Source organism: Anoplopoma fimbria, chromosome 15, assembly GCF_027596085.1.
Source record: "Anoplopoma fimbria isolate UVic2021 breed Golden Eagle Sablefish chromosome 15, Afim_UVic_2022, whole genome shotgun sequence".
In the NCBI taxonomy this organism is placed as follows: domain Eukaryota; kingdom Metazoa; phylum Chordata; class Actinopteri; order Perciformes; family Anoplopomatidae; genus Anoplopoma; species Anoplopoma fimbria.
Window position 1 is genome coordinate 9,908,070 of NC_072463.1, and position 27,309 is coordinate 9,935,378.

Consider the following 27,309-nt stretch of genomic DNA (forward strand, 5'->3'; position numbering starts at 1 on the left):
AAGAAGTCACAGCTCTGTTGAGCCGTGTATTCCTATAAACCTCAGTAGTAGTGACTTCATGGGGCGGCTGTGGCGTTGTGGAGAGCAAGGTAGTTCTCCAATCAGAGGGTCGGTGGTTCAATACCCGGCTTCAGCAGTCGATGTGTCCTTGGGCAAGACACTTAACCCCAAGTTGCTCCTGAAGTCTTGCCATGGGTGTGGACTGGATGATGAATGTTAGTTAGAGTCTGATGGTGGCACCTTGCATGGTAGCCTGTCATCAGTGTGTGAATGGGTGAATGATATGTAACATACTACTGATTGTAAGTCGCTTTGGATAAAAGCGTCTGCTAAATGACTGTAATGTAATGTAACTTCTTTAATGATAAGATTCTAACTATTAGAGACAACCATACGCTCATTCTTGGGTTTTATTTTGACATACTCGTACTTCTGGGTCACCTGTCTTGCTTTGCATCTCTCTTCAAAACAAAAATAAAAAGAGGGATTTGCAAAGACCAAAAGCGGCTGATTATTAGAGTTTTATTCTCTCTTGTTTTGCTTGTTGGATTAAGACAACAAAAACAGGTTAATTGTAGACTTCAGTGAATGTGATACCCTCCACTCCCACAGCTTCGTCAAGGTGACCTTGACCTTGAGCAAGGTGCTGAGTTCAAACCCGAACTGTTAAAGCTGCTCATGTGCTGAAAGTTTACAAGTGTCACCAGAAGAATGCATGGTGTGGGTCTGCACTGTTTGTAAATGGATTGCACAGCAGCTGATGTAAATGTGAAGCAGGCTTCATCTGCAGACTGCTCTGTTTTCCTTGGATACATCAAGTTCAGTGTGAATAATGGAAAATTGAATATTAAATCTACAATTATCAGTCAGTCATTATGCGGAAGGAAATCAATATTTTTCAGCAAGGAGCTAGCGCCTCACATAGCAGCCTGTTGGCAGCACTGCAGATGGACTCGAGCAGAGTCAGCTCCCGGCAGCATCCTCTCTCACTCTGGCACTTCTCCCCTCCTCCTCACTCACCATGTACGCATTCCTCACATCCTACCGGGCTACAGTTAATCATCACCGGCTGCGTTGAGACCCGACCTAAAGATAGAAAACAGTTTTCTCTGTTTCCGTGGACACCGTGCAGTTCGTTTCCCAGCTGTGGATGAGAAAATGAAGCGGCGTTTTGTCAGAGCTGTGCAGGACAAAGCCATGAAACCCTGGATGCTTTTGGCTCTCCTCGGACTCTGGTAAGTGTTTAATGCTGTGAAGGAGCAGAGCTGCCTCCATCATGATTAGAGGAGGGAGGTTTGTCGGGGAAAATGGTTGCAGATGTTGCCCTCCCCCCTTGTCACGTCTTTGCTCTGGACTGGTATGGCTGCGTTCCGCATCTTTTGTTCTACCTGTGATCACAGTGTAGCGGGCCTTTGTGTGAGCTGGGGCCATAGATGAACAGATTTGATCCTCTTCCTTGTCGGGAAATGTTACTCTGCTTACTACTGTGATTATATGAATCATTTATGTCATATACATTGAATGTGTTGTATCTCTGTTATGCTGTTCATTCTGTACACATGACATCTATTGCATTCTGTCCATCCTGGGAGAAGGATCCCTCCTCTGTCTCTCCCATAGGTTTCTTCCTTTTTTCTCCCTGTTAAAGGGTTTTTTTAGGGGAGTTTTTCCTGTGCTGATGTGAGGGAAGGACAGAGGATGTCACATGTGTACAGATTGTAAAGCCCTCTGAGGCAAATTTGTAATTTGTGATTCTGGGCTCTACAAAATAAACTGAATTGAATGAAAAACTACATTTTTTTTTTTTACACCTGCATCTGAGTTTTGTAATCAAAGTGGGTTACAAATACAGCAGTAAAATGTCATGTGGGCTATTGATGATTCCGTTCTTTGGAAGACATCAGCTAGCCTACCTCAGTCCAGACGAAACATTGTGTCCTGGTATGCAGTGGACATTAGTGTGTGTGCACATTAGATTTTTTATAAATGTATATTCTACTGATAATAAGCTAAAAAATAAATGAATAAGCTACATGCATACACGTAACTGGGCGACTGTGGCTCAGTGGAGCGCAGGGTCGTCCTCCAATCAGTGGATCGGCGGTTCGATCCCTGGCTCCGGCAGCCCATGTCGATGTGTCTTGGGCAAGACACTTAACCCTAAGTTGCTCCCGAAAGTCTGTGTCATCGGTGTGTGAATGGGTGTGAATGATTAGATAGATCCAGATGGGCAGGTGGCACCTTGCGTGGTAGCCCCTGTCATCGGGGTGTGAACGGGTGTGAATGGGTGAATGATATGCAATGTAAAAGCGCTTTGAGTGTTTGGAAGACGAGAAAAGCGCTGTACAAGTACCATTCACCATAACTGTTGATTGGCAGTCTCCTGCTTTGTGGACTTAATTGTCAAGAAGGCATTAATAATGACAAATATATAGCTCCATTAATTAAATTGTATCAATTTATTTTGTATTGCCCAAAATCAAACTAGTAAAATAGATATTTGCACACTTAAAATCTATGCGGAGAACACAACAACCTCTTAACCTCCATGGTGATCAGTGACTGAGCCCAGCCGAGTAGGCTCAAACTCTGCAACTGCTAGGCAGGTAAAAGGGTGGCACCTGAATGGACAATGGGGAGAGAAAGCAGAGAGCGATCAGAGAGGAGGCAACACGGCACGTAACAAGCTGTTTCTAAGGTTACTCTGTTTGAGGATCGATCGGTACTGGTTGAGGGCAGGAGATTATTATTTTTGTCTCTAATAGTTAGAATCTTATCATTAAAGAAGTTCATGAAGTCACTACTACTGAGGTTTATAGGAATACACGGCTCTACAGAGCTGTGACTCTCTGTCAGCCTGGCTACAGTTGAGCCGTTTTGGGATGTTTGCTTTACTTTGTGGTTTTGTGGGTTATGCCATGGAGTGAACTTCCTTTGTTTTATTATCTTCTTTTTTAGAGGGGCTATATAGTCTAGTGTCATTTGCAGTGAGCCTAGACCTCTAGCATAGAAACTTTTGCCTAATGGCATACCCTCTGTTAGTAAGAATTTTAAAGTTATCATGTAATGGTTTGATAAAAGAGGGTTCTGTGGAAATATTTGTGGATCTGTGGAAATATTGTATGTTCTATTTCAATGCCATATGGCAGAGCGAGGTCGAGGGTATGGTTAAAACAGTTAGTCGGTTTCTGTACACTCTGACAGAAGCCAATCGAATCTAATAATGAAATAAACGCAGTACTAAATACTGACTCATTATAGACATCCACATGAATATTAAAATCCCCTACAATAATAACTTTATCTGTTTTAAGGACTAAACTTGATTAGAGCTCTGAAAATTCAAATAGGAATTCAGAATACGCACCTGGTGCATGGTACACTATAACAAATAGAGCTGTCTGCCGTGTTTCCCTGGTTGGGTGTGAGGAATAAGAACTAGGCTTTGGAATGAGTTATCATTTAGATAGGTTCATGATTAATGAATAGGCTTGAGTCAAAGATGGCTGCTACTCCACCTCCTCAGCCTGTGCCTCCAGGAATATGAGTATTAATATGACTTGGAGGAGTTGATTCATTAAGGCTAACGTACTCTTCATGACACAGCCAGGTTTCAGTAAGACAAAATAAATCAATATGATTATCTGATATTAAATAATTGAAGTGGCCGTGGGCAGACACAGTCTCTATAGGGTTTTGGCTGGTGACTGCTCTAATGGAAGCACAGAGAAGTGTGAAAGACTGCAACTTCTTAAAATATCTTTCCAGAAGTTTACTTTGTTAGCAATTAGATATTGGTACACCTGAGCTACACTTGTGATTGTTTGTTGTTTCTGTGATATGTATAATGGGGGACAGATATCCAAGTGTGTGATTTGTTCAGCAGACTTCCCATGCTGTCATGTGGGTTTGTGACACTCATAAATTAATAATTGTGGCACGTTTTAGAAAAGACTTTAGAAAGACTTAATTATTAATAAGCAAAAAGTAAAGAATAAAACCTCTCCAAACCATATGTTTATGAGCCGTTTTATGGGGCCATAGGTAGCTTTTGGGCCTAAGACAATAATAGTAAGGTCCCCCTCTGACTAAGGTTACCTTTGTTAAAGTAGCAGATGATGTGCAAATACAAATGTTTGTTTCTTTCAATGTGTCTTTTTCTACTCCACAGTGCAGCACTTGGGCCCAGTAAACAGGAAGAAGAGGACTATGAAGATGTTCCCATAAATAAGACTTGGGTCCTATCACCGAAGGTCTACGAAAGCGATGTGACTTTGATACTTAATAAACTGCTGCAGGGCTATGACAACAAACTGCGGCCTGATATTGGAGGCAAGTCAAGTTTATCCTTTTGAAATATGCTTTGTTTTAATTCTGTCTTCACAGTATGGGTTACTGCTGAAGTGAATTGCATTCTTCATTCCAGCCAATAGGGGTGACTCCTCTGCTTGCTTGTCTGAGTTTAAGGTCTCAATGGCTAGTTTCAAGTCTTCTTCAATTCAATTTGGTGTTCGTTTTGTAAATGATTGTCCCATTTAGAGTGGAATAGACAAAAAAGAAGGGTATGCTTTAGGGCGTGGCCACCTTGTGATTGACGGGTTACCAGCATTGCCTTGCTACCATGGCGTCACTACCGCGCATCCACCTCTCAATGTAGATCAGGACCCAACATTCGCTTACAAACATGCACTCTAAGTCAACTATTCATCTGTGGTAAGTACATTCTGTTTTAAGCCTGTTAAGACATTTATGGATGCACCTTTCTAACCTAGCCAGCTGGCTAACACCAGAGCAAAGCACCAGCTTTATCTGAATGGTGCCACAGCGCTGGTAGCCTATGTCAACGTTAAGCAGAGACTGAGGTGCATCGTTAATGCAATGACAGTTATTCACGCAAACAAGAATCTAATAACTATAGTTAGTTTATTGCGCTGCATTAAAGTCAGTAAAAATGTCTGGAGTAATGTTAGAGGTTAACTTTATGCCATTGTGATATTAAGCGCTTTGTGGTGTGTTACTTTTGATGTGTTATCATACTGAGTCTTTGATATATAGTCTGTCTAAATTATTTGGCAGTCACTTTATGAGTGGAGATAAGTTGTCAGATATTATGCTGTGAACGTTAAGTTGCTTGGTGCTAGGGTTGTTCTTTCTGCTTAAATGTGCTCTTATATGCTAATGGTTGCTTGCTCCCTGCTAATTCATGCATGCATATTTGCTTATGGGCTTTTGTTTGTTATTTTTTATAAGCCATCAACATGCTAGGGACTGCAGATGAATATTGGCCTGTATGGCTAAATTTGGCAAATATACATGAGGGACCTAAGTGCTCATGTTAATCTAATAAACATGATCGATTTTATTATTCATTGCAATTGCAATGCGGTGCCTTTTTTAAAAAAAAAAAACACATTTCATTCAGGTGATAATTACAGGCTAAAGCAATGGTTGATGAACGTGAACAATGAACAAGGAAAAATAACTGGTAATGAGTCATGTCTGTGCAGTACTAGCTTTGAGGAGGATTAATTGTTCACAAACAGGAAGGTAGACTGATACATCTGTATGCACTGATTACACTGTCAAATGTCTATATGGACCAGTACTTAGAAATGAAAGTGGCTGTATTATAATTTTTAATAACTTCTTCATTTTATGTTGTTAATATACCTTAAATGTTAACATGTGCAGGGATAAATTATTGTTTGACAATAAGTAATTACCATGTTATACGAAAGAATATGCCTATATGCAGCAAACCTTTTAGGTTTATCCCATTTACATTCTTTCAGTTCACTGTTTCGTGTAGGCTCCAACCTCTGCACTGGAACTGCTCACTGTGTGGAAAGTGATCGACATTTCATTCCACTGCTGCAGAATCAGCACATGCTGATTGCACAAACAATGAAGCGACAGCAGCCTACAAAAATCGCCACGGTCGAGTGCGTTCAAGAAAATGCTGGGCTCATGCACAAATATTCTCCATCAGGGGCGTGTTCCCCTCGTGCTGAACTGAGGAGGCTACATTATGTCGAGGGGACGTCCTCGTAAGGGAGATAGGAGCCTCAACCTCGACCTGATCAACCAGATTTGGGACAGGATTGGCAAGGCAGAGGACAACCTGTTTGCCGCACTGCCAATAATCCCTTGGTTCCTGACCCGAGTAGAGGAGGAGAGGCTGTCAGCAATGCCCTCCCAGGCAGAGGTAGTGACCAGGAATTACACAGTGACAGGCCAACGTCTGTGGGCTTGCCCCTGAACGGGTGCACTTGGAGAGGCTCAGCTTTTCTGTGATGGTGTGCAGAAGACAGCCTGGAGCCCACTATGTGTCCTCTGCCTCATGTGCTGTTCTTCCTTCAACTACTGTTTAACAGAATTTGGCTTTCAGTGCAGTTATAACTTATGCTGCTGCTATTTCATCCTGTCACTAGGGCTTTGGTGACTATTGTTCAGTCATCCTGTGATGATATCTTTTCTGAGAGGCGTACGGAGGCACAGACCTGTGTCATGCCCTTTAGCCCCTGGTTTAATGCACACAGGATCAGGTTCTGCTCAAAGTTCTCTCAGTCAGAACAGGTCAGATTTAGCCCTGACATCTGCAACGAGTTAATGATTTGTCTGCTCTTTCTGTTGCTCGTTCATGTCTCAGGATCCAAGGTAATGGCAACTCAGCTGTTATGCATCCTCAACCTGCTTTTACACAAAAAACATTACTAGCTTTTTCAGACCGAGAGACTTAACCTTTGTTGGTTACTTTCCTGAGGAGGAAGCCACGTTTCATCTCCTCTGAATGTGTGCCGCCTGTTCTTCTATGTTCCCAGCAGCTGTTTGTAAATGACAGAGAACAGTTTCAGGGGCTTCCTCTGTCTTCACAGCATCTGTCACACTGGCAATGTCAGGCTGTTTCACAGGCGTATCTCTCCTCTGGCATGGATCCTCTGGAGAGCATCAGAGTGAATTCCACCAGAGGAATCTCCTTTTTCACGGCTTTTAAAACATTTGCACTGCAGCATCCTGGTCCCATCCTTCTCCCTGCACCTTTGTGCATTTCTATCTGCGGGATGTAAGCTGTTTCTCCATGTCTCAATTCTTTTGTCAGGATGAATGCCTGTCAAGGCATGGAGTGCTGTTCTATCTTGTTCTTTGCTCACCTCAGGGGACTGTTACAGTGTGTAACTTTTGTCTTAACTTTCTCACAGCAGTAGGTTTTATAGTTCCCAACCCTCATTCCCTTGTGGGGACATCATTTATTTATGTCATTTATGTTGCTGCGCTGCCGTGCCTCGGTGATGCTTTATTATCCATGACGTGGTGACCGGGCTTGGAATATGTATTATTGTTTTTGAGTGGGTGTGTTTTTGCTCGTGGTACCGGTCAGACCCAGTGAGACTTGGACCATATCCTGCTTCGCCCTTAACCAAATAGGGATCGCTCTTAGATTACAAAGCCTACACAAAATAAAAGGTTACTTATGAACCGCAGCCCAAGATTCTGTGAGTATAGGATTTGGGCTTCACTGGCTCCTTAAATGGTTAAAGTAAAATATATTTATTTTTGGAACCTATTGTCCAGCCTCATCTTAATTTATAACGAAGGTGAGACAGAGTTGAGGCCCACACAACAGATGGCCGTGTATTAAAGTTAGTATAAACCCAATAGTGATAGATCTTGGAAGGTAGGCCTAAGCTCATAGAATCTGGAGTTAAGGTATGTAACTAATATCTAACTTATATTCCCCAACTGAAAAAGCTGACAAGCTGTTATTTATATATATATATATATATATATATATATATATATATATATATATATATGACTCGTTGTGATCCATCATGTCTTAACTTAGTCTGAACTTTGAGAGATGAATTCCTGATGCCAAAAGAAGGAAGACCCCATTTGTGGAGCACCATATTTGGTCCCATTCCTCTGACGAAAGGAAAGACTAACTTTTAAGAAGTGATAAATTATCTGGCCTTGGTATTCCAATGTTCAATTTATTGCCTTCGACTTGATTTAGGCTGTTGTTTGCAAGGTGATCGTAGTCACTACAAAAATCAATTTCGTATGTGAAAGTATTTCCTAATCGACTACATAAGGATCTTCAAAAGGAAACAACGGGTAATTGCTAACCAGAGGTGCACCCAGGATCAAAAAGTGACTCCAGTAATAGATGTGTACTATTTTAGAATTATGCATTACGCGTAATTAAGCGTTTGTACTGATGATTTTACAGTTAGATTTGCAGCAGTTAGATTAAGTAATTCATGTTGCATGTCATTGTCATGGTTTGTCATTTGATGGAGACCTCTAAACTGTCAGTGCAGTACAGCTCATGTAAAGTAGCGACAGTAGTTATTGTAAATAATGTTTAATGTCCCTTTGTTATTTGTGATCATAGTTTTCTGTTATATTACATTTAAAATAAACCTACAGTGATTTACCAACACTGTGTGCCTTTTCCATTAACTACAGAACACTTTTTCGTGGTTGTTCCAAATTTGCCATATAACTTGTAATGAATCTTATAGGGCACTTTAAATGAATTTAATTGTAGTTTTCAGTGTCATTAAAAATGATAAATACATAATACACACATAAGGAAAGCACATACCCTTAAAGCTATTATTTGATCCTTATTGAGGTGGAAGGAAGGCCACATTTAATCAACATTTATATTAGTTATGTTGTGGATTATAGTTGACATAGAAATAGCCCAATTTACAATCAAGAGTAAATACTATTGATCAAGTAAAAGGTGGACTTAACTTTCACAAGAAATGTTTGCATAATGAAAAGAGTTGGTTGAATCTCGTGCATTTTTAGTAGACTAAGATAAAATAATCCTTTATTAGTCCCGCATTGGGGAAATTTGCAGGATGACAGCAGCAGAGAAGATACTGCAAACTAGAGACATAGTAAAAAAACAAGATCAAAACAAGTATTAACAAAGTAAAGATTAGAAAATCAGTTAAAAAAAAAGTAAAACATCCAAAATAACTAAAATATTATATATATACAAAATTATTGTAGTATTGTACAGTGTATTGCACATATTTTTATATTGCACATATTTATATACAGTGGGGGAAATAATTATTTGATCCCTTGCCCATTTTGTAAGTTTGCCCACTGACAAAGAAATGAACGATCTATAATTGTTATGGTAGGTTTATTTTAATAGTGAGAGACAGAATATAAAAAAAATAATCCAGAAAATCACATTATATAAAAGTTATAAATTGATTTGCATTTGATTGAGTGAAATAAGTATTTGAGCCCCTACCAACCAGCAAGAATTCTGGCTCCCACATATCGGTTAGATTAGTTCTTTCACTTTAAGAAAGTACTCTGAATCTCAACTCGTTACCTGTATGAAAGACATCTGTCTCAACTCGTTACCTGTATAAAAGACACCTGTCTCAACTCGTTACCTGTATAAAAGACACCTGTCTCAACTCGTTACCTGTATAAAAGACACCTGTCCACAGAATCAATCAATCAGATTCCAACTTCTCCACCATGGGCAAGACCAAAGAGCTGTCTAAGGACGTCGGGGCAAAGATTGTAGACCTGCACAAGGCTGGAATGGGCTACAAGACCATCGGCAAGCAGCTTGGTGAGAAGGAGACAACTGTTGGTGCGATTATTCGGAAATGGAAGAAACACAAAATGACCATCAATCGCCCTCGGCCTGGGGCTCCACGCAAGATCTCGCCTCGTGGGGTATCGATGATCATGAGAAAGGTTAGGGATCAGCCCAGAACTACAAAGGAACTTGTTAATGATCTCAAGACAGCTGGGACCACAGTCACCAAGAAAACCATTGGTAACACACTACGCCGTAATGGATTAAAATCCTGGAGCACCCGCAAGGTCCCCCTGCTCAAGAAGGCACATGTACAGGCCCGTCTGAAGTTTGCCAATGAACAACTGAATGATTCAGAGAAGGCTTGGGAGAAGGTAATGTGGTCAGATGAGACCAAAATCGAGCTATTTGGCATCAACTCAACTCGCCGTGTTTGGAGGAAGAGAAATGCTGATTATAACCCCAAGAACACCATCCCCACCATCAAGCATGGAGGTGGAAACATTATGCTTTGGGGGTGTTTCTCTGCTAAGGGGACAGGACGACTTCACCGCATCCAGGGGAGGATGGACGGGGCCATGTACCGTGAAATCTTGGGCGACAACCTCCTTACCTCAGCCAGGACACTGAAAATGGGTCGTGGATGGGTCTTCCAGCACGACAATGACCCAAAACATACGGCCAAGGCAACAAAGAAGTGGCTCAAGAAGAAGCACATTAAGGTCATGGAGTGGCCTAGCCAGTCTCCGGCCTTAATCCCATAGAAAATCTGTGGAGGGAGCTGAAGCTTAGAGTTGCCAAGCGACAGCCTCGAAACCTTCAGGATTTGGAGAAGATCTGCAAAGAGGAGTGGACCAAAATCCCTCCTGAGATGTGCGCAAACCTGGTGACCAACTACAAGAAGCGTCTGACCTCTGTGCTTGCCAACAACGGTTCTCCACCAAGTACTGAGTCATGTTTTGTTAGGGGATCAAATACTTATTTCACTCGATCAAATGCAAATCAATTTATAACTTTTATATAATGTTATTTTCTGGATTTTATTTTTGATATTCTGTCTCTCAATGTTAAAATAAACCTACCATAACAATTATAGATTGTTCATTTCTTTGTCAGTGGGCAAACTTACAAAATCGGCAAGGGATCAAATAATTATTTCCCCCACTGTAGTTGTTTTTTAGTGATGTTTGGTCTACTGGGAGTAGAGATGGTTGTGCAGCCTGACAGTGACAGGAAGTGCGGTACCTCTCCTTCACACACCGGGGGTGGAGGAGGCTGAAGGAGCTGCACAGAGCTGCTAGAGTGTCCTGCATGGGGTGGGAGGTGTTGTCCATCAGGGATGACAGCTTAGCCATCATCCTCCTGTCTCCCACCACTTCCACTGTATCCAGTGGACACCCCAGGACACTGCTGGCCTTCCTAACCAGTTTGTTAAGCCTCGTCCTGTCGGCTGTCGAGATGCTGCTGCTCCAGCAGACCACTGCATAGAAGATGGCTGATGCCACCACAGAGTAGAAAAAAGTCCACAGGAGTGCTCCCTGCACAGTGCTCCGCTACAGCTAGGCCGTACCATCAAAAGTGAAGCTTTTAATACCTTTTCATCTTAAAGGTCTTCAGATCATCCTGGCCAAATGTGAAGTCAATTGCATACATTTTCTAGGAGGAGTTTGTTAAAGTTCAAAGAAAAATGCCTAAAAATACAGAAAATTACCAAATTACTGTAGCGGCCCCTATTGGAGGAATGGAATGAAAATGTCAGGGTATGATATAGGATGCGATGCCGACATATTCTGCATGTTTCTCGATGATAGGCCAAACATTTTACAATTGATGTGTGTTGTTGTACAAAGCCACGCCCCTATTATGTTCTCTGCTCCATATCTTGTAAACGCAATGAGATATCAACAAGCTTTTTATAACTATTGATGATATTGATCAAGTGATAACACACAGACAATTTGGAAGCACTAGGACATGGCATTTAGGAGGATTACACAAAGATGTGTTTTTAACAAAATTCGAAATGGCGGAAGTCTAGGAGGCGGAGCCTAAAAGTTAGAGCACCTGATTTGTAGAGCAGATGGAGCTGGATAAGATTTCAAGTCAATCGGACATACGGGATGGGGTGCCTTTCAAAAATGAAATTTTATAGGGGGTGCTGTCGAGTCGATTTTCCACTCTGATGCATTAAAATCATATCAGGCAACTACATTTTGGATTTCTAATGTGTGTGCCAAGTGTAGTTGTGTTTCAAGCATTTTTAGACCTTTAAAAACACCTTCGTTTTCATGGCGAACAATGCGTCGCAACGGTAACGGCGTTCAAAACAACAAATTTTTGATAACTTTTAATCACTAAGGTCTTTAGATTGTACTGACCAAATTTGAAGTGGATCTGATGAATTCCCTAGGAGGAGTTTGTTAAAGTTTAGCGCCTGGAAATGGCAAAAAATACAAAATACATTCATACAAAATAATAAATGGAAGACTTCCGGTTTGGTTTAGACTATGGCTCCAAGAGACTTTATATTAAGTCTGCATGTGATACATGTGCCTAACAAAACTTATACATCTAGGTGAAACGTACTGCGGGGGCTGCTTCATCGAAATTTCGTAGGGGCGCTATCGAGTTGACTTGCCACTCTCATGTATTAAAACCATATGAGATAACTACATTTAGGACTTTAAACGTGTGTGCCAGGTTTGCTTGTGTTTCGAGCATTTTTAATCCCTCAAGAACATCTTCGTCTTTCACTGCAAAGAATGCGTCACCACGGCAAAAGCGTTTTACGAAACGTCAAATACTTTGTGGGCTGGCACTATGAAATCTTACATATGTGTGGAAGAAATTTGAGGTGGATCTGGTTTACCTACTAATTGTATAAAAAGTATGGCAACATTTACTTTCTGTTACCAGTAGGTGGCGCTATGAGTATGAGTAGAAATTGGACTGTATATGTCTTCAAGCCTGGAGTCGCATCAAACGTGAAATTTGGAAAAGATCTGACCTTGTGGAGTTGAGTTTCACGGTGAAGGATCGAAATTCGGAGCCGATGTCGCCGCCGTTTAACGAATCCTTACAATCTTCACAATGAAGCATTATCAAGGTCTTAAGGCTTTGCTGACAAAATTTGAGAAGGATTTGATTAATTTGTGATGAGGAGGATGTACACAACATGTAACTTCCTGTAGCCACTAGGTGGCACTATTATTATGATTTTAATTGACATAAAGATGTCTTCAGGGTCAGGATGGCATGACATACGAGAAATTTTGAGCATATTAGACAATGTACGGCCAAGTTATAATAACTTCCTGTTTCATGGCATATGGTGTTTTTGAAAGCGACGCCACGGATAGATAGTTGGATAACTTTTTGATCTTTTGATACATTTTGACTGCAAAGTTCTTTAGATCATACTGACTGAATTTGAAGTCAATCAGGTTAAATCTCTAGGAGGAGTTTGTTAAAGTACAAGCCTCAAAACAACGCGAAATGCAGAAAATTTACCATTTACTGTATCGCCCCCTAGTGGTAGAATGGAATGAAAATGTCATGGTATGTAACGGGATGCAGTGTGGACATATGCTCCAAATTCCGTAGTTATAGGTTAAACGGTATTTATGTTATGTTTATTGATGTAGGAAGCCACGCCCCTATCAAGTTCATTGGTCCATATATTCTAAATGCAAAGAGATATCAACAAGCTTTTGATAACTTTTGATGACATTGATCAGTTAAGGATCTACGTGAAATTTGGTGGCAATCGGACTGAGCGTTCAGGAGGGTTCAATTCAGTTTATTTTGTATAGCCCAAAATCACAAATTACAAATTTGCCTCAGAGGGTTTTACAATCTGCACACATGCAACATCCTCTGTCCCTGAACCTCACATCGGCACAGGAAAAAAACCCTTTAACAGGGAGAAAAAGGAAGAAACCTATGGGAGAGCGACAAAGGAGGGATCCTTCTCCCAGGATGGACAGAATGCAACAGATGTCATGTGTACAGAATGAACAACATAACAGAGTTACAACACATTGAATGTATATGACATAAATGATTCATATAATCACAGTAGTAAGTAGAGTAACGAAGGAAACAATTAATACTACTTATAAAAGCAGCAATAACGATAGTAGAATTAAAATAATGATATAGGGAATAATATTAGTGATGTGACTAATACAATAATCGAAGTAGCAGTGGTTTTCAGCCGGGTCACAGCAGGAGGCACGACCACGGCCCAGGTACCACAACAATTCGTGGAAACCTGCGAGGCGAGAAAGCAAAAAGGGCTTCAGGGTGGAAGCAAAGCCAATATGCCTAATGGTACAGGTAATAGTAATAGTAATGTGACTAATAATAATAATGGTAGTAGCTGTGGGTGTCAGCAGGTCCACAGCATATTACCTAATATGGTTCCATATTATTGGGTAATAATATGGAACAATAATATGGAACAATATTGGGTAATATAATACAATAGTTGTATTGGAATGTCTCTGCGTCACCTACCGCCGGTAGGGGATGATTCTCAAGTGTTAGCTCCACCAAGCCACTACAACCTCGCTACAACTATAATCAGCAATAGCAATGGATTCAGTGCTGACATTTGCTGACAATTCAGGGTGTATGCATCTAATCACCTAACCTCAGTGCTTTGAGCTTCATATAGGCAAAAAAGAGGGTCTACAGTCATTACATTACATTACATTACATTACAGTCATTTAGCAGACGCTTTTATCCAAAGCGACTTACAGGAAGTGTATTCAACATAGGTATTCAAGAGAACTACTAGTCACCAGAAGTCATAAGTGCATCTCCTTTCTTAAACAAGCATCTTAAAGCATAAACCAGAGCAAAAGTATAGTGCAGAGGCAAATTACTACGAAAACAATAATTGCAACAGACTAATACGAATACAATAAGTGCTACAAACTACTACGAATAGGATAAGTGCAGTAAACGAATACGAATTCAATAAGTGCAGCGAACTGATACGAATACAGTGAGTGCAACAACTAATACGAATACAATAAGTGCTACGAGGAAGGCTCAGGGTAGTACTTCATGAAGAGGTGAGTTTTCAGCCTGCGCCGAAAGATGGGCAGCGACTCTGCTGTCCTGACGTCAGTGGGGAGTTCATTCCACCACTGAGGGGCCAGGACAGAAAAAAGCTGTGACCGGGTGGATCGGCCGCAGGGACCTCTGAGCGACGGGGCAACCAATCGCCCCGAGGCAGCAGTGGTCGGGCGGGGGTGTAGGGCTTGACCAAGGCCTGGAGATAGGAAGGAGCTGTTCCTTTCACTGCCCTGTAGGCTAGCATCAGAGTCTTAAACTGGATGCGAGCTCTTACAGGGAGCCAGTGTAGAGAACGGAGAAGGGAAGTTGTGTGGGAGAACTTGGGGCGATTGAACACCAGACGTGCTGCAGCTTTCTGGACAAGCTCCAGAGGTCTGATGGCCGACGCCGGGGCTCCGGCAAGTAGTGAGTTGCAGTAGTCCAGGCGGGGGAGATGACCAGAGCCTGGATGAGCACCTGCGCCGTCTCCTCAGTGAGGAAGGGGCGAATCCTCCTGATGTTGTAGAGGAGGAATCTGCAGGAGCGTGTGACCGAAGCAATGTTTGCTGAGAACGACAGTTGGTCGTCCAGGGTCACACCCAGATTCCTCACAGTCCGAGTTGGCGTCACCACGGCATCATCAATGGTGATGGACAGGTCTCGGTGCGGGCAACCCTTCCCCGGGAGGAACAGTAGCTCGGTTTTGTCCAGGTTGAGCTTCAGGTGGTGTGTCGCCATCCACTTCGAGATTGCAATAGGATGATGTTTGTTGTATCTCCTTAAGTTGATCAGACAGAGTGCATCTTTTTGGACATCAGCTAACAAACATAAAAAACGTTGATATCTATATCAGTGCAGTTTCTTCTGTTATGTTTCAGTGAGGCCAACAGTGATTGAAACAGCCGTGTATATCAACAGCATTGGACCAGTGGACCCCATCAACATGGTGAGAATACGTCTTCAGATTTCCCTTTGCTTTTTTTTTGCTGATATAATGAATACTGGATGTATAATTCCCCCTTACGTATCTAAGATAATTATCATGTAGAAGCTACAATAAAAAAGTTTACAGTTTGTCTATTTACAGTATTAGGAAGTGCCAGACAAAGATAGTAAGATGACCTTAACTTGAGACTTTATGGTAAATGGAACTGTACTTGTATAGTGCTTTTCTAGTCTTCCTACCACTCAAAGTGCTTTACCACTACATTTCATCATTCACGATTCACACCCATTCATACACAGATGGCAGGTGCTACCATGCAAGGTGCTACCTGCCCAACAGGACAACCATTCACACCAATTTACACACCGAAAGCACAGCATTCGTGAGCAATTTGGGGTTAAGTGTCCAAGTAAACATCTAAATGGAGTAACAGAGGCGGGGATCAAACCGACTATCTTCTGATTTTATGTGTTTGATTATCTGCCAAACTTCATGGCATCCAAACAATAGTTGTGGAGACATCTCAATCTCTAAAATACGTTTGTGATGGGAGAGTAAAGGGCAGTAGATCACCAAATTCATTAAGATACATTTTCTGGAAAAAAAGAATATACATACATATAAGATATTATACCGACCACTTATAATTTTGACTTGATAATGGTGCAACATGAAAAGTCAGGGGATACTAACAATTCGTCCTGATCTAATAATTAACTCCCTGTTTGCTCTGGGAATTCTCAAAGTAAATGTTAAGATATCTTCTTGTACATTGTTAAAGTAGATTTTCCTTAATCTGTTACAGGAATACACCATTGACATCTTCTTTGCCCAGACATGGTATGACAGTCGATTGAAGTTCAACAGCTCGATGAAGCTGCTCATGCTCAACAGTAACATGGTAGGCAAAATCTGGATTCCCGACACATTCTTCAGGAATTCCCGCAAATCAGACGCCCACTGGATCACCACTCCCAACCGCCTCCTGAGGCTGTGGAGCAATGGGAGAGTCATGTACACATTGAGGTATAACAGTTATGCAGCCAATTTGTTTTCCATTTTGGTAGCCATTTTTAATGTAGAACTATCACCTCTTCAAAAATCTTTGTTGTTTGTGCAGCTTAGTGTGTGCATCTTTATTTTTTATCATGTAGTTCTATTTTAGTTTTTGATCACTTAAGGTTTTATTTAAAAAAATAAAAATAATCTGCATTTGTTGTTGTAATTACAGAGAAAACATGAAGTACCTTTTTTATGTTCGGTCACACTTGGTAGGGAAAAAAACAACGCTGAGACATGCTTTTCTCTGTCACAATTCTGTTTTTGTCAGGTTGACTATTAATGCGGAGTGTTACCTAAAGCTGCATAACTTTCCAATGGATGAGCACTCGTGTCCACTGGAGTTTTCAAGCTGTAGGTGGTCACACGTTTTCCCCTCCCATTTTTGAGCTCACCATCTCGACTTCAACTTTCGTAACTTGCAGAGGAGCTTCTGAGTAGGCTAGCGTTGTGGCTAAGCCTTGTTCCCTCTCCTTGCTAAAAGGCCCATCAGCTTGAGGCTGCCCTCTCTAAGCCTGTACCAATCTATCATCTGCTCCACCAGCGGAGAGAGGTCACCCAGTCCCATTTTCTCAGACAGACTTTATGAATTATGCACCTTTCCCCATTCTGATTCATGCTGTCTGTGTCATCCTTCATTTGTCTATTGCATTGTGCTTCTGCCTCTCATGTCTTGTCACGACCTTTCACACACGAGTGAAAAAAGACCATTCCATGGTGTTGAGTATAAATGTCAGGACCAGTACAGTCACACTAAATGCCATCAAATGAGCACAAATCAGTGTTAATTTAGTCAAAAAAGACAAAAGAATAGGGAGACTTCACCTGAAAAACAGCGGTTTGTTGTTCAAATGCCTTTAAAAAAAACACATTTTCCCATAAGGAAGCATCAACTGAAAAAGAAATTGGGTAACATTGTAACACAGAATCTTTAAAAGAGGGAGGTCAAAGCATATGACTTCATCATCAGCGGCTTGGACTATGTCCTTTCTTCTACTGACAGTAAGTATTGGTTTTCTTTGGAAGGCATTCCTTCCCTTAACCATGACCACAATATTTCCCTAGCTTTATCTAACAGGTTTGAATTGCTTATGGTGACCTTAAATATAGAGGTGGGATATCAGAAAACCTTCAAGAAAAGTATTAAAACAGTTACATTTAAAAGGCTCCGAAAAAAGTTTAGTTAGTTCAAAGACTTGTTGACCAGGAAATGTGTTTCAATGAAAAATTTGAATTTAGAATCGAGCAAGCAAGAGTCAAATGTTCTGTGAAACATCTCTACAATGTGAGAATTAATAAAATATATGTCAGAGAGAGCAAAAGTAATAACTTCAACACCATGTACTGCAACTGTGTAAGTACAAGCTTACATCTGCAAAAACTACCCTCTAATGACAATTAAAGGAATGCCTATCAAAGCCCATGTTTACCTACCATACTAGAGCACAGCCTGTTGGATGCCTCTAAAGACATCTTGCTAATTTGAAGACATTTCATGAGACTGGGCAGGTCCGTTCCATCTTGAATGCTCCTTTGCTTGCGATCTTGTGATTTACAGTCAACTGAATAAAGACATATAGGCATCACTAATGCTTCTACTTCATGTATTATGTGTCTGTGTCAGAGGGGGGGGGGGGGGGTTGCAGATGGTTATCCCAAAAATGAGATCATGTACCGGTGGCAGAGAAGAGCGGTGGAGGTGGCAGACCAGCGGTACTGGAGACTTTACCAATTTGCCTTTGTAGGGTTGAGGAACACCTCTGATGTGGCACACACCCAGTCAGGTGAGAAATTAAGACCAAGCCCTCATGCATGTTGTCATTTGACATTGAACATTGACATTACAAGAATGGAGACTTTGCATTAGAGTAAAAGTTCAACATTATCAAATTAATTTATTTTACCTATTCATATGTAATAAAACCTCAAAACATGCAATGGTATGGAGCCTTTTTTCCTATTTTTATTAAGAGAATGTTCTTGCTATTTAAGACTTATTAATTGCTATTCATATTTTGTAATGCCTTCCCTCTAAACCTTGTCATCACACCCAAATAGCCTCTGCTTGTGTGCTGATTTCTGCTCAAACTGTATATATATTATTATATATATTATCGATATAACATTGCTGTGATTTTTTTATTTTACTATAATAGCTACACCGGCCTGCTGTTTGTGTGCTAGAGGGGAAAGAGCAGTTGTGTCAGTGAAGCAATTACGGTATCATATGATAGTGAACACTTATTTATAACGGAGGGGAGTGGTGCCAGTCAATGCAACATAAACTGTTGGATGTGGTTTTGTGTTGAGTTATTTTACACACAATGAAGACTACTTGTGTTAAGCATTCAGAACCGTTTCTTCAGTAATACTGGCAATTAAATGTGGTATGCACACAGCTAGCTGTGTATGACCCCCCAGGTCATACAGAGCCTGCCATTTGACATTATCATTAGGTGCCAGGTAACAAACTGCTAACATTAAGCCACATCATCCTTACTTTAAGTTTGAAGTTAACCTTAGCTGTGGCCTCTGTTCAACACAATCAATAAACAGTTTTCACATCCAATATTTCTGTTGAACACTTTTCCTTTGAAACAATCAGTCACATAACCACGTTCTCATTCTGGACCTGGTGTGTTCCACTGGAATCACCATCAACCAGTCCTCCGGCTCTGACCTCACCATCTCCGACCCACCTAGCCATCACTTCATCAATTATCTGGTCTCACCCCCTTTTTTAGCCCCTCCCCCAAAGACCTGGTAAATCCTCCTCTCCCTCCATATCACTGGCACAGCCCTCTTCTGGTTCAAATCATACCTCTCCAACCACAAACAGTTAATTTGCATCAATAAGGTCAACTCTTTCAAAGCCCCAGTCTCTCAAGGTGTAACATCATATGCTGACAACACCCAGCTCTACATCTTCACCAAATCCATCACCCCCACCACACACTCCACCATCACCAACTGCCTCACGGATATAAAGACATGTATGCAAGCCAACTTTCTCTAACTTAACAGCAGCAAATCCGAAATCCTCATCAGCCCCAAATCACCAAACAATTCCCTCCACAACTTTTCCCTTTGCATCAATGGCACCACTGCTTCTGCTTCCACACACATACGTTACCTTGGTGTCACTTTTGAACAAACCCTCTTTTGTTCATCACATCACAAAAAACACCTTCTTTCAGCTAAAAAACATGTCCCATCTACGCCCCTCCCTCTCCTCCTCCACTGCTGAATCTCTTATCCACACCTTCCACACCTCAGACATTCCCCGTCACTCGCCACTTTCAAAACTGAACTTAAACTCATCTGTTTAAATCTGCTTTCAACCTGTGATGCTAGTTATGCATGTCTTTTTTTCTTGTTGTTGTTTTGTTTATCACTGCTATAAGGTCATCTCTCTGCCTTGTTTGCATTCAAATTTTAGATTTCATCATATAAAGTGCCTATATGTACCCTTTGAAGCGCTATACAAATAACATTCATTATTATTATTTTTAAATAACAGAATCCCATTAGCTTTTCAAATAACACGAGGGTCTCATTTTAAACATAACCCTTAGACTTCATTATTTCCATAACCCATAAACGCAGTCGGATGCTTAAGGTATTTTTTTTTAATATGACAGCTTAAGTCTTTGCGGTTTTATAACTTCTCTGCCCAACCTCATTCTCACAATGCAAGGCTTACTCTGAGATTTTACAGATTTTTTAATTTCGTGTCGTGATAATTCTTAAAATGGCGAACTCAGGCTTGAGGCTACAAATGATCTTGGTTGCTGTTAATGCCAGCACCATTGGTCCTTTTTAGACAATAGGTCTTAGAGTTTTGTCTTTTTCAGCCAGATTTGATATAAACTTCCCCATACCTAGGAAGCTCCTGAGTTCCCTTAAGTTGGTAGGCTCTATTATGTCCTGCACAGCTTTTGTCTTGTCTGAGCCTGGCCTCATACCGTCATCTGAGATGACTAAAAAACCCCTTTAACAGGGAGAAAAAAGGAAGAAACCTATGGGAGAACGACAGAGGAGGGATCCTTCTCCCAGGATGGACAGAATGCAATAGATGTCATGTGTACAGAATGAGCAGCATAACAGTTCTTAGATACAACACATTCAATGTATATGACATAAATGATTCATATAATAAGACTACATATAATAACAGCAGCAATTATTACAGTAGAATTATAGCCATGAAAATAGGGATAGTAATGTGACTAATAATAACATGAATCCCCGTGTTGAGCTGCTCCTGGGTGGTCACCCAGATGAGGATATCCATGTGGGCTACAACATGCCACAACACCAGTCTGTTGGTTACACCACATGACTGATAACCCCTAGATTTTCAATCCTCTCTAAATTCTTTCTTCACTTTGGCCATGAGCGGCAATTGGACACGCTGTGGCACTTTAAGAGAGAATGGCTCGGCGTCAGGTTGGAGGTAAATAGTGTACGGCTTCTGGACTAGTCAGAGCCTATCACAGAGTTTAGGATGTTCTCTTTTGACTCTGTCCTGAGCTGTTGTATAAACTCTGGCTACCAGTGTGAGTCTCAGTGAGGCTGGTCTGCTAAACAGCGACCTCTCTAGATTGTCTCTTTGGTGCTCCTCTCTGGATATGATAGTGCTTTTGTGGTAGACCCCAGGACTGTCAGTCTTACTCCACCGGAACCATAGGGGGCCTTCTGGGCTTTATCTAGCTTCACACCTCTGTATATGACATTAAACACCTAAACCAAGTTTAAAGAGTTACTTCCCATCCCTGAGAGGTAAAGCAAAAACACCACCAACGAGTGAGGGATGATTTGATTGGTCAACAATAGACTGGCATTCTATTTGTTGTAAATGTTGACAGGGTTGTTGCACAAAAACGATCCAAGAGCAGATGTTTCACAAGCACACAGGAGCAGCCCAAGTGTGAGGAGAAGTGCTAAAGCTGGAGCTGGGAAATCTGGGCAAGCAATAATATATCTGAGCGCAAGCAAATACACAGTTTTTGCACAAATTCAAGCACACGCAGAGGCTTTTTGAGTGTGATGACAGGGTTTTAGGGGAGGTAATTACAAAATTGAAAGTAAACTCAAAAAAGGCATGCTTTTAAATTGCAAGAACAAGCTCTTGAATAAAGATAGGAAATAATCTATGTACAATGGCATACATAAAAACTATAAATCTATGTGATCTATTTTACCCCACCTTACCTAAACATCTCACTTCACCCTGTGCTAATTAAGGATTTATCTTCATATCTACCTCATTGATATACTTTCAGGGGAGTATGTAATCATGACAATCTTTTTTGACCTGAGTCGGAGAATGGGCTACTTCACCATCCAGACCTACATTCCCTGCAGTATGATTGTGGTCTTGTCCTGGGTCTCCTTCTGGATTAACAAGGATGCAGTCCCAGCCCGCACATCTTTAGGTTTGATATGTTGATATGTTCTTATTTAAGACATATTGAGTTCAAATGTGCCCCTTTCTGTAAATAACTGGAATGGACATCGATCTTTGAAATATTTGTAAATGTAAATATTAGTCAACTTTTCTGTCACAAATTGTACACCACAGCACAGAGTGAAATGTAGCCTCTGCACTTAACTAATCTTAGTATTGGGAGCAATGGGCATACATTATTAGATAGTCCACATTAGCAGGTGGCACCTTGCATGGTAGCCCCTGTCATCAGTGTATGAATGGGTGAATGATGACATGTAGTGTTATAGCGCTTTGAGTACAAGTACAGTCCATTTAATTAGTGATGTATTGATGTGGAAAACGGCACATTGGAAGAGTTTATGGTGAATTGTTTCTTTTAATTAGTTGATGACATATGATTGCGTTGGAGAACGGAAGCTAAGGCGTGATGATTTCTAAACTACTGCTCCAGCACTTTGTCTGATCTGTTCCCAGTAACTATTGGCAGGGGCGCCGAAAAGGGGGGGTAAAGGAGACGGATTCTAGGGGCCCATGATGGAGGGGGGCCCAGAGAGAAATTTTGCCGCTGTGTTGGGGGCCCTGTAAAGATTCTTTTCATGGGGCCCAAAATCCCTAGCGGCGCCCCTGACTATTGGTGTCCGAACGGTGTTTGAAGAAAGCACTGAAAATGGATAGAGTTCCATATATTATAGTTTATTCTTCCAGCAAATAAACAACTTGTGAGGTGAGCTCCGGAGACAAACTGATTTATCCTGCTCTGCTCTGATATAGCTCCTCAGCCTGTGGCTACTGCTCCACCTTTTATTTTTAAACTCTTCCACTGTTTCCTTGGATACGACAATATACTTTATTTCAGTCACACTCAGGTTTCATCTTTCTAATGGTGTCGTGACAGTCCCAAACATTTCCATTCAGGCCTGTTCAGCTATGTCCAGGCATGTTTCTCTGAGATACCAATATTTCCGAGTGTTTTGTGTGAGTGAGAGAACTATTTAATTTGAATGTTAACATACAGGGGTGAGTAATACCACATCAGTATCAAATTCTTTATTACAACCTACAAGTTAATGTCTGCAAATAAAGGTACAAAAGTATAAGGATCAATATATACTTACCGTAAGCTACTAAAATTAAAAGTATTAATATATTTTGGACAATGTGTAATGTGTTAAAGGGGAATTCATGATTACATTACCTCTTGGTGTGAGCTCTTGCACCCATATGAGACTTTGATTCTGGTTATTGTCTTATTCCAGACTCCTGTTCTCACTAGGACTGCTGCATGAAGACCAGATAATCTAATAATCACATAGGGGAGGGAGCTGCGGCCTCCAAGAACCTGGGGCCGTATTCACAGTCATTCTGAGAATACTCTCTTAGAGTTCCTTATTTAGATTAAACTCTTCTAATCTTATCTGTAGCGTTTCATACATTTTCTGTCATTCAGTGTTTTAAGCAGAGGAGGAAATGGTGGAAAGACAAAGAGGCAGGAGAAATATTCTCCAAACACTGAATGACAGTGAGTTGATGAAACACTACAGATTAGATTGTGCAGGGATTATGGTTGTGGTCGATCTCATTAGGGATGCGTTCGCATCTCCCACACTTTTACAATTTGCAATTACGCTATAAGGTCAGATATGAAAGTGATCACAAAACTAAGATATCTTGCAACCGGAAAAATGCAGCAGTATCTTCTGGTTATATATTTAGATGCCGAAGAACGCCGCTACTTATATAGACTGGCCAGTCATCACCGAAATTGAGAAAGCTGAGCCATTTTCCACCCGTTAGTATCAAATAGATTAAATACTACAATTATCAACATGGTAAATAAACGTAGACATGTGAATAGGCTACTGCACAAGTAGTAGGCCAACATTGTGTAGTATAGGCATATGGCTTACAATTTATTCAACAGGGATGTCTATTACATAAAACAGTATTTGTAATTACATCATGTCTGAATAGAGACTATATTCTGTGATGAGGCTTATAGATTTCACTGTCAATTACATGCCTATTATCACTAAGAGTTCTTTTTTTGTATCAACCATTCACACCTCTTAAATAAAATAAATAATTATTCCTGGCAATGAGGTCAAGCACACTAAGGTAAACGTTTCTGCCCCTTCCTTACTCTGAGGAAAAAGGAAGGGAAGGGAAGAAGTTTCCTAAATCGTTTGGACACAAGGAGCTGTTTTTTGTGTTTATGTTTTTATGTCCTTAGGACTGCTAGATTTTGGGGTTAGCCTAGAAATTTGTTTTTGGCTTAATGTCAGTAGCCTGACTGATGAAAGCAAGCCTTGACATTTTTTGACTGACAATTACTAGAAAGTCTATTACTTCAAGGGTATGGTTCGATGATGCATTCATCATTTGCACTCAATAGCTCCTCAGTTAAAAATAATAGAGAGTGCCTGCATTCCACCATTTGTCACAGGTAACATCTAATCAATCATTCAATGAAATTGAACGTCTGAGTGCCCCATGTGTTTTCTATGGAGTAGCCTGATGTGAGGATACTCTCTGATTTCTAGTTTTAGGTAAAGTGATGCATTTTCCCCATACAGACTCAACTGTTCTTGGGCATAGGGAGAACATAGTATGTGACCTCCCCTTTAAGCCTTTTATTTAGTTAAAATTGCTTTCGAATGAATGTACTGTATATTTATGAATTTTGTGTGATTTGAATTTATTAGTCACTTACCTTCCAGTTCCCAGTTACTGGCCAACATTTATGAATCGACTATTTTCACCTTGATGTTGTGTACTATGTCATACATAGCAATTGCAAAATGTCTGAAGAGGAATGTAGCTTTGGTTGTATGAAATCCAAAAGTATTACTAGATAGATACATCTTCATAGGAAATGTGTTTATTTATCTCTGTGACAATCCATTTAGGTATCACCACAGTCCTTACGATGACAACTCTTAGCACCATCTCCAGGAAGTCCCTCCCCAAGGTTTCCTATGTCACCGCCATGGACCTGTTTGTCTCTGTCTGCTTCATTTTCACCTTTGCTGCCCTCATGGAGTATGGAACTCTGCACTACTTCACCAGCAACAGACAAACCAAGAAGGCTAAAGCCAACAATAACACACAGGTATCTGAAACTCATTTTCTTTCTTCTTCTTTCTTCTTCCTGAACCCACTGAATGTAAGAGCAACATAATTAAATGGTTGTGTTTTCCTCCACAGCAGAGAGCAGCAAGCATGATGAATATCCAACCTGGCACCTCCCTGCTGCAGATGAACAACATTGTGCCCTATCATGAGGAGGGTGACTCCGCTTACGAGTGTTTGGATGGAAAAGACTGCACCAGCTTTTTTTGCTGCTTTGATGACTGCCGCTCAGGTGCCTGGCGCGAAAACAGGATGCATGTGCGGGTTTCCAAGATTGATTCTTACTCACGGATATTTTTCCCAACCGCTTTTGGCCTTTTCAATCTGGTTTATTGGATAGGTTATCTGTATCTATAAAACCAGTACCTCAAAAAAGGACGGCTGGAGTTTAACATCTGCAAGCATTTTGCTGTAGCATACAGTAGCTGCTCTTGAAGCAACATAAAACATAGATGCTTTGCAAACAAGGAACTAAATTAAAATCTAAAGCCAAATCAAGACATTGCCTTGTTTTACTCCACGCTAGGTATGAGGCATGGCAAATGACTGACATCATTCATACTGACCCTCAATCTGCCCAACACCTTATTCCAGAGCAAGGCAGGTCAACCACTACTGGTTGATATTCATTAAGCACAGTATGGATATTAATTTCCGCCAGTGGATAATCCCCATTGATTATGATGATTCATTGACCTTTTCATCTAGCACCAAATTAAATATTTTTTTTGATATGACAAGGCATCTAAAAAGCTAAAGGATAAAGGACCCCATTTTGTATGACCCTTTACCTGAGATGACCTTGAGATCCTTTCAGTGTGGCACTAACTCACTCCGAACCCAAGATGGGGAGTGAACAGTTTCCCTGCATAGTCCAAACAGCAGGCTATGTAGATAAATACTAGGTGCCCCGAAAATGCTTTTGGACCTTATGATACAAATACAGTTTTCCTTTAACAGAAAAAGTGCCTCATAATATTGCCATACTCCACTCATACTCTGCTTGTCTCACTGAAGCTTTGTTTCTTTGGCTTTTAAGTTTATCTCAACCAGTAAAAAGGTTCTGAGCATTTTGGATCAAGGTTGGCAAAATGCCCTGTATTTATCTCTTCTCAATCTTTTTTTTTTTTTTTTATTATTAGCAAAGAGCATAGAAACAATTTAGGTTAGTGTAGGCCTCATTTTTATCCAGCATTTTGTCACTTTCACCAGTTAAAATGGCAAATCTTGAATTGCTCTATATTGTTCTGTTGTTCAATAATCCTGAAATTTGCAATTGTTGTAATTTAAACCTCAATAGATCTGATAATGAATTCAACAGATTATATAATAATATAAGATGATTTAATGCTGGATTCAGATTTAAACCCACCCATAGCAGTTCTGACCCCAGACATGTTTGCACAAGACATTGCCATCAGACCTGAAAACTATACACTACATTTTGTTTATACTTTGCCACTGTGCTAATGATATACAGTGGGTATGGAAAGTATTCAGACCCCTTTAAATTTTTCACCCTTTGTTTCATTGCAGCCATTTGCTAAAATCGAAAAAGTTCATTTTTTTCGCATTAATGTACACTCAGCAACCCATCTTGACAGAAAAAAACAGAAATGTAGAAATTTTTGCAAATTTATTAAAAAAGAAAAACTGAAATATCACATGGTCATAAGTATTCAGACCCTTTGCTCAGTATTGAGTAGAAGCACCCTTTTGAGCTAGTACAGCCATGAGTCTTCTTGGGAATGATGCAACAAGTTTCTCACACCTGGATTTGGGGATCCTCTGCCATTCTTCCTTGCAGATCCTCTCCAGTTCTGTCAGGTTGGATGGTGAACGTTGGTGGACAGCCATTTTCAGGTCTCTCCAGAGATGCTCAATTGGGTTTAGGTCAGGGCTCTGGCTGGGCCAGTCAAGAATGGTCACAGACTTGTTCCGAAGCCACTCCTTTGTTATTTTAGCTGTGTGCTTCGGGTCATTGTCTTGTTGGAAGGTGAACCTTCGGCCCAGTCTGAGGTCCTGAGCACTCTGGAGGAGGTTTTCTTCCAGGATATCTCTGTACTTGGCCG

General features: G+C 40.8%; 1 protein-coding gene across 3 annotated transcripts; it reads left to right on the plus strand.

Annotated features, from left to right (window-relative positions):
• The first annotated feature begins 1,158 nt into the window (after nucleotides 1-1,158).
• gabrg1 (gamma-aminobutyric acid type A receptor subunit gamma1) lies at nucleotides 1,159-25,594 on the plus strand. 3 transcript variants are annotated; one of them, XM_054613643.1, is made up of 9 exons: nucleotides 1,159-1,235; nucleotides 4,172-4,332; nucleotides 15,530-15,597; nucleotides 16,403-16,623; nucleotides 16,928-17,010; nucleotides 18,303-18,440; nucleotides 21,942-22,094; nucleotides 25,015-25,217; nucleotides 25,313-25,594. In XM_054613643.1, the coding sequence occupies exons 1-9, from the start codon at nucleotides 1,159-1,161 to the stop codon at nucleotides 25,592-25,594; spliced, it is 1,386 nt and encodes a 461-aa protein (XP_054469618.1). The 3 variants fall into 3 exon arrangements, with proteins under 3 accessions (XP_054469618.1, XP_054469619.1, XP_054469620.1); XM_054613644.1 differs by lacking the exon at nucleotides 1,159-1,235 and having other exon boundaries at nucleotides 4,149-4,336; nucleotides 15,534-15,597; nucleotides 25,277-25,594; XM_054613645.1 differs by lacking the exon at nucleotides 1,159-1,235 and having other exon boundaries at nucleotides 4,149-4,336; nucleotides 15,534-15,597.
• Nucleotides 25,595-27,309: the final 1,715 nt, after the last annotated feature.